The sequence below is a fragment of the Amblyomma americanum genome, chromosome 3 (assembly GCF_052857255.1).
Source record: "Amblyomma americanum isolate KBUSLIRL-KWMA chromosome 3, ASM5285725v1, whole genome shotgun sequence".
NCBI classification, from domain to species: Eukaryota; Metazoa; Arthropoda; class Arachnida; order Ixodida; family Ixodidae; genus Amblyomma; species Amblyomma americanum.
This window is the reverse complement of record NC_135499.1, coordinates 127,170,558-127,178,154: the sequence shown is the minus strand read 5'-3', so window position 1 is coordinate 127,178,154 and position 7,597 is coordinate 127,170,558. Positions and strand designations below refer to the sequence as shown.

At 42.4% G+C, this 7,597-nt stretch overlaps 1 protein-coding gene across 6 annotated transcripts in view; it reads left to right on the top strand.

Annotated features, from left to right (window-relative positions):
• Ptpmeg (protein tyrosine phosphatase Meg) overlaps positions 1-7,597 on the top strand; it is a 267,518-nt gene that overhangs the window by 163,483 nt on the left and 96,438 nt on the right. For all 6 annotated transcript variants that reach the window (XM_077657837.1, XM_077657839.1, XM_077657836.1 and 3 more), the window contains 6 exons: positions 2,569-2,725; positions 4,565-4,678; positions 5,589-5,631; positions 6,203-6,281; positions 6,406-6,503; positions 7,341-7,461. In XM_077657837.1, coding sequence (XP_077513963.1) covers positions 2,585-2,725; positions 4,565-4,678; positions 5,589-5,631; positions 6,203-6,281; positions 6,406-6,503; positions 7,341-7,461 — 596 coding nt within the window. In that variant the 5' untranslated portion in view covers positions 2,569-2,584. The remainder of the gene's footprint in view (positions 1-2,568; positions 2,726-4,564; positions 4,679-5,588; positions 5,632-6,202; positions 6,282-6,405; positions 6,504-7,340; positions 7,462-7,597) is intronic.

Below are 7,597 nucleotides of genomic sequence, written 5' to 3'. Positions count from 1 at the left end.
TTGTTCTGATATTTTTCCGCTCAATTCGCTGAAAATGTTGTAAGTGCTTCAGTTGAAGCAGACGAAACGGCCGGAACGGCATATTCAAAGGGCCGCGCTTCTCGAAACGCTCGCCTCGGCGGCCTTGTCGAGACGCTTTCGACTGCTAAAAACAGATGGCGCCACTACCGCCATTTAGCGAAAAAACGTCGTCTGCGGGGTTTGGTTCGTCGATCTCTACGTAGACGATTACGTTTTCGCATCATGCACGGCTCAACTAAGTAAATACCGTTGTCAAACTTGCTACGATACAAAAGTTACCATAATACGCAAGCTCTGCGTGCAGTTTCACGGCAAATGAGCCAGCGGTTGAGGCGGGGAAATTTAGTGTTCACGATAAAAACGCACAACACTGTACAAGAACACAACGTCGCCCCCCGGGCAGCTGGCGCCATCTATGGAAGCTTGTTGTAAGCGTGCGTGTCAAACTTAATTTGCCGTGACTAACTTTTAGAATGCGCAGTTATCATGCCTTAAATTTAGAACTGGTACTGTGTTTTAAGAAGAAACCATAGACCTTTGCTTCAGGCGAGGGAGTTATCCAAACGACTCCTCTCTGGGAGGTAGCAAACCGGTTTCGCTGCAGCTTCCACACGACAGTCCAGAGACACGCGAGTCACAGGGTCACAGTCACAAAGTGCACACGACAGTTTAGATAGCATTTTGGCGGCACCCAAGGGAGCCCTTTTTGCAAAGGTCTGTTAACTACACCTATGGGCTATATTCGCTGCGTAGGAAGGAGTGCGTGTTACAGCTCTGTAGCTTGAGCTGCATTGCCAAGAAAAGTTGTCCTCCTAGCCATTGCTGTCGACTGCAATGCTCCCTCTTCTTCCTTCGCCTTCTTCCTATGCATTCGGTCGTGGGCGCGTTTTTTCCTTCTTTGTATGCTTAGAAGTCTCTTAACAATGAGTATAAATGTTATCAAGGTGTCAAGAGCAGGCGGAAAGTAAACCGTGGCAGAGAAGAGCTTTGTGACGATGATGGCATTCGAGCAACGCCGTGCAGTGAAGCCAAAGGCCAACTGTCTTGCAGTGAAGCAGATGCAATGGAGGGCTGGGCAGTGACATTTGGCGTTTGAAGTCTGCGACATGGCTGTATTGATCACGGCTGGAGCGGTGTGTCTTTCGGGTGCATTTTCAAGAATGCTGGGCTAGGCAAGCGAAAAAGAAAAAAAGTGTGATCGGGAACGAACCATGGAGTCCTTTTCCTTCCCCATGGGAACGAATGATGCTCCACAGACCTGTCTAGAGTGCTGGAACTCCGTGCCGTCTGCGCTCCGCAGCGCGCTGAGTGACGCCTAGCGGCGGCGCCTGGTTCGAGATAGCGCATGTCTGATGCTCAGCCGACACTCAAAGATGCGCAATCTCGAACCAGGCGCTTCCGCTAGACGTCACAATGCGCGCTGCGGAGCGCAGATGGCACGGAGTTCGACCGCTCCAGACAGGTCTGTGGACGACTGTACTATAAGTCATGCTGACTTTATCTTCTGCGTACTCGTATCGTTTTTTTGGCGGCTGCGCAAATCGGCAGAGGATCAGTGTTATTGCTTTTGGGATCGCAGTGCTATTTACTTCATAGTATATAAACTGTCACACAACTGCGTTAGGAGATTTAAAGTGCACCAGTATCATAAGCTCAAGAAAAAAGCTAGGATGGTGCAATGGAAGGCAGAGAAGTTCGAACAGAACCAGAGTTGGCTACCCTGAGCATGTAAATAGGAAGAAAGCAGCAGTGGAGTAATTGCAGAAGAAAAGCAGAAACAGCCTAAAATGTGTGTGCATGTGACTGTCATTTAGGGATGGGTGCAACAAGACTTGTTACATCTCAGACAAGCTTACTTTACTCCAAACATAAAATGAACGTGTATTGAGCACTTTTGTGGTCATTCAGTGCAAAAAAAAATACACAAAATAAAGGCTGCATATTATGACTGATTTTAAACATACAGTATAAGCAAGGCCAAAAAAGCTTTCTTTTGAAGCACTCTGGAGAACATTGCACAATGGCAAGGAAGTGTCATAGCCTTTAGTAACAGTCGTTGAACACATACATGAGCAGATGTGCTTGCATGATTTAGGCACTTCGTGTAGGATGCATAATGCATTGTTGTGTGGGGGCAGTTTGAATATCTTACTTAATATTTGTTTTCTTAGTGTAACTCAAGGCTTTGGATTTAAATTTGCACTCGATACAATATTTCATTGCCTTTGCCACAGTATTCTATTACTTTTTCTTTGTGAAGCCAGTAGTTTTGCAGCTCCAAACCTTTTTCAGTAGGTCATGCACTGCTCAGCCTGGAGTGTGGTCATATTTAGTCTTTTCGTCCACAACTTTGTTCCTTGTGCTGCCAGCTGTTGTTGTGGATAAAAAGGTGTTATTAAAAGCTCATGTGGACACCCTTGTAGCTTTTTTCTTGTCTGTAAGTGAGAATGGAGCTAGTTTAATTCAGTTAAGTGATGTGCCTCTCGTTGGCATTTTTTTGTTGTTTCACAAAAGTAAGAGCGTCGGTTTTTATCTTGACATGTGCAGTGGCTGGCGAAGGACCATGTCCAGGAGGGCCTTGGGCAGCTCCAGCGGCACCTACCACGTCCAAGCCTCCGAGTCAGCCCGCGACGCAAAGAGTGTCAAGTCCCTCCGCTGCATCGTCTTCTTCCTGGATGATAGCCAGCATACCTTCGATGTTGAGGTGCTGCAGCCACGCCTGTTTCTCCTCTTTGATTTCTTCTTTGATTCCAAAACTGTTTTACACATTAGCACCACATTTTGCTAATGCAGCTCAATTTATCGGTTCCATGAAGCAAAAAGTACAGAGCTTAAGCTCAGACAGTTTTATTGGAAGCTTACGCATACGGCATCAAGGTCTCACCTACATCGCACTCTGCATGTGTGTCTGTAGCTGTGACAGTGAAAACATATTAATTTGAGCGGAGTAAAGAAACCATCATTGTGTACCCTTTTAGGACTATATTATTATAATGCTGCACTGCATTAGGAATGGTAGCAGCTGATTGTGTCCAAATTTCTTATTTTGGTATAGCAGATTACCATCAAGAGCTGCTATTCGATAATTGATGAGTGTGGCTTCTTTGTTAGGTATTCATGAAAGCGATTGGCCATCAACTTCCAGTTGCTAAAAAAAAATGTACTCGAGTTTGTAGAAATGTTTTCTGCTGGGATAAGGCCAGTTGGCGTTGTTTGTGCATATTCGCGTCTACCTTCCATCTCTATTATCACTTACTGTAACCCTCTTTCTTCCCCTTAAATGGCCGGAACTATGCCATTTACGCTGAAAGTGGTGGCAATTGATTCACACCTGTTGCCATTTATGGCTGTTGAGACTATTATGTTCAAAGCTACTACCTCGAAGCAGATCGACATCTATTTGCACTGGTCTTATCAATACCAATCTTACCAAGGTTATGGTTGTGTTGGCAGCCCTGTTCATGTGGGTGTTGGTTACAATGGCAGTCATACCGACACTGAATATGCTCATGCAGGTTGCAATGCACACTGATATTTGCGCACAGACTTGCGCTCGACCGCTTCGTTTGCTTTATCACAAGGCATGCTATTTCTAAGTGCCTTAGTGGAATGCGGTACTTTGTTGTGCCTTTGTTCGTCTTAAGATACCTTAGATGAACAGTTACCTTAAGTTACCACACAATTTTAGGTTACCTTCAATGCAATGAGGATTTATTTGAAGACTGCTTTTAGTGCTTTAAAAGTGTCACTTTTCATTTGTATGTGCTTTTATTAAACCAACTGCTTCATAGGATACACACTTTAATGTGATTCTCCCGACTACTAAGCCATTAGCTGTTCTGCTTGACTTCATCATCATACATGATATATGTTGCTTTGTTTGAAGTGAAAATACAGTGAGGTTGAACTTCCTACCCAAAAAAGTTTTGCTGAAATTTTATTAGTAGCAGGTGTATTAGGGACTTTTATTCCTTTTGGAGCACTCTTTTGAACAGTACCATCATTGTCAGTTCTGCCAGCGAATTTAAGCCCACTGCATGAATAAGCACTTTTTCATTGATTTCTCATTTCTTCTCTGCTCTTAGTTATGAGACCTCCAGACTTCATCACTGCTCGTTGTCGGTGTGACTTTATGGACAAATCTTCCAGTCCACTAATTTCATTTAACCATCATTTAAACTGCTCCTATTGCCCAAATAAAACTGAACTACAAAGATTATATTTGGTGCTTATGGTCCCAGCTTGTGGCAGTTTTGGGTAATGTATGGACAATAATCTGCTTTGGCAACATTTAAATTGCTTTTGACATTGCCCGCTTAAAGAAGTACTGATACACTTGATGATCGTTGCACCTCAGGAATGCAATCACATGTAATATGCTTTTCTGAACTTATAGCTCTTTAGACTTTAGGTAATTTTAACCAGCTGAACTAAAAACTAAATGATTAATAGCTTAACCTGCTATGAAGTAGCAATTTTTGGGCCTCCTTGTGGTCAGTAAGTTTATGTGTTAAAGTATGTATGCATGTTTTGTGCTGTGCAGAAACGATCGAAAGGCCAGGTTTTGTTCGACCTCGTCTTCCGGCACTCTGAGCTGGTGGAGAAAGATTACTTTGGGCTCCAGTTTTCAGAAAAGGCATCAGCCATTGATGGCATGGTGAGTACTTCATTCAGTCCTTGTGTTCAGTAAATCAACTAAAAATGGTACTGTCAGGAGCAGAAGTGTATACCACGAGTGCTTCGACTAGTGTTATGCAGCGGAAAGTTTTTAGTGTTTTCAATAAGCAAGGCAGCTGAAGATTGAAACAAGGAATCCTCCCACTTTGTTTCGCCGTGTCAACATGAGGGGTAGCAATGGTGTGGTAGTGAAATCTAGTTTAGTCAAACCTCATGTAGTATTCACTACTTTTGCCCTCGAAAGTGCAAGCAACAGTTACTCTTGACATTTTTTTTTATATGCACCTAACATTTTTTTTTGCCTTCGGTTCTAATCCTTAAGATTGCATTTGTATGAGCAGTATTGGCTAAAAATATGATTGTTTATAGATTTTCACAGAAGTTTTGCTCACACCAGTCATTTGCTTGTATCCACTTGAAAAGTTTTTTTACTTTATATGGACAGTGCTTGGGTTTGGCTGCACTAAGGGATTTTATGTACTTTCAGTTCAGTGTAATGAAAATCACAAAGACCTCTGTTAAAACCTTGCCTAGCAAAAAGATTGAATGCTGACTTTCAGATTAGTCATCTGCGTGGGCAGTAGTTAATGCCGCTAATAACAGATAAGTTAGATAATGAGTGCTGCTTTCTATTAGAACTTTTATAGTTTCAACCAACAGCATGAAAAGACTACCATGGAAGTGAAATTGCCATTTGAATTTTTTTAGTGTGCTGTTATACATTCGAGGCAGAGTTATGGTTGCAAGCTAAATCACGTGATTTTGCTATTTGTAACTTATTTTGATTAGTTTACTGGTGTTGTTATCTTTCCTGCAGTCACCTTGGTCAGTTTGCATACTGTCTTAAGAGAGACAGATTTCTAATTTGGTGATATGTAACTGTGTTTCAGAGGTGGCTGGATCCTGTAAAAAGCATCAAAAAACAAATGAAAGGTAAGCGAGCTTGTCAGTTCATAACAGTGTTAAAAAATTATCATATGTGTTTTATCTTAACTGTTTATAAACTGTAATTATTATGATGTCTGGACACGAGAGGAATCATTAAGTTCGCTCATTATAAAGACTCATTGGTATTTTGAAATAGGGCCAGCCATGCCTGATGATGCTGAACGGCGATTCAAGTCTTAAGAAGATTTGGGGAGGTGATGACGGAGTGTGTTGCCTTATATAATGCATGGGAAGCGGACATAGTGATGATGATAATGACAGGGAAAAATGACTGCTGCTGGTTGAATCCGTGCAGGAAATAGAGAGGAGTTATGGTAGCATTTGTTATGAAAATAACACGTACAAGTGTGTTTTCAACGGTTAGAATGTTAATAGGAATCTGGTAACATAAGTCATGGTGGTTGGGTACAGTAATTTGGCTACAGAAATGAGCTGCTCAGTTTTGTACTGCTTCAAAATAATATTTGTGTCACTGGTGAAGGATGAAAATCCCTCATGGTCAATGCATATTCAAGGCAGGTGTATTTCTCATGGCAGTTTGTTCTTGTTGTTCCAGTTGGCCCTCCATACCTGCTTTACTTTCGTGTCAAGTTCTACGTTTCTGATCCCAGCAAACTTCAAGAGGAGTGGACGAGGCAAGTTTAATCACGTCGTAACTGGAACAATTCTTGCAAAGCCCTTGTTCTATTTAGGAATAGACTGTTCTTCGGGTGGAGTTCCTGAAATTCTAATAGTGCGGCTTACTTCCTTCTTTATCAGGTACTACTTCTTCCTGCAACTCAAGAAGGACATACTGGAAGGACGGTTGGTGATCCCACCCGCCACGGCAGCTTTGCTCGCCAGCTACGCAGTTCAGTGTAAGTGCCACTGAGCCGCTGTATGTTTAACATAACTACATGTGAGTTCAATCTGCAATGTGTATTTCTGTTGCAACATTAAAATTCTTTTTTCGGATCTTTTTGTGTTGTTTATGTCACTTTTCACTTAAAGACGGTTTTCTGGTCAGTTATTGGTAGTAGGATGTGTGTGCAGAGCATGTGTTAAGCTGTAGACACTGCTTTCTAACTGACAACAGTTTCTTTTATTCTTTGCCACCATTGAATTGTTTTGTTGTCCATATCAAAAAGGCACAAGAATGCTTCAAAAACTCTAGAGCAGTCACAGTGTTTTATCCTCAACAGGGCAGGTAGCATTATTGATCTTGTAAAATTGCTATGCTATCTGCAAACTGGTTTTTGTTCTCTAGTGGAAGACTTAATAGCATTCGAATAATGCATACATCATTTGGTATGCTACTGTTCTTAGCAAATGGGATTGATCAGAGTTCGAGTGCCCCTTGTTTCATATTCAGCTGCAGATATACAGTGCTACGCAACTGAACTGCCTGATCAGCTGTGTTACCCTTTGAACATTCCTGCCATTTGTATGTTTGCAGTTGGCAGCAAAAGTTACAAGGTGTGTGTGCTCAGGAACAGATTTATTGTAGTGCTACCTCACGAACAGGTCAGGGGATACCGATACGACTGGGCGGATATCCTCACACTTGCAAGCATTTCAGGAAATTGGCTTATGACACCAAAATAATTTTTCTTCTGCGCCGAATCCCATGAACCTTTGCTGCTGACTGTACATAGCACAGTACATCTCGATGTGGCCTTGGTATTGTTCTGAAGTGCATTTTCCTCACCACGCAGCTGAACTGGGCGACTACAACCCTGACGATCACAAGCATGGCTATCTTGCCGACATGAGATTAGTGCCTCACCAAACAGAAGAACTGGAGGAGAAAATAGCCGAACTGCACAAGTTGCACAAGTATGGCTGCCGGCATCACCTTTCATGCGTTTGCATCTCATTGATTTTCTTTGACTTTGCTGCAGACACACTGCACGCCATATTTTTCCGTGTCCAGTAACTATGTATGAAAAGAAAATTGACGCGTTAAGGAAGA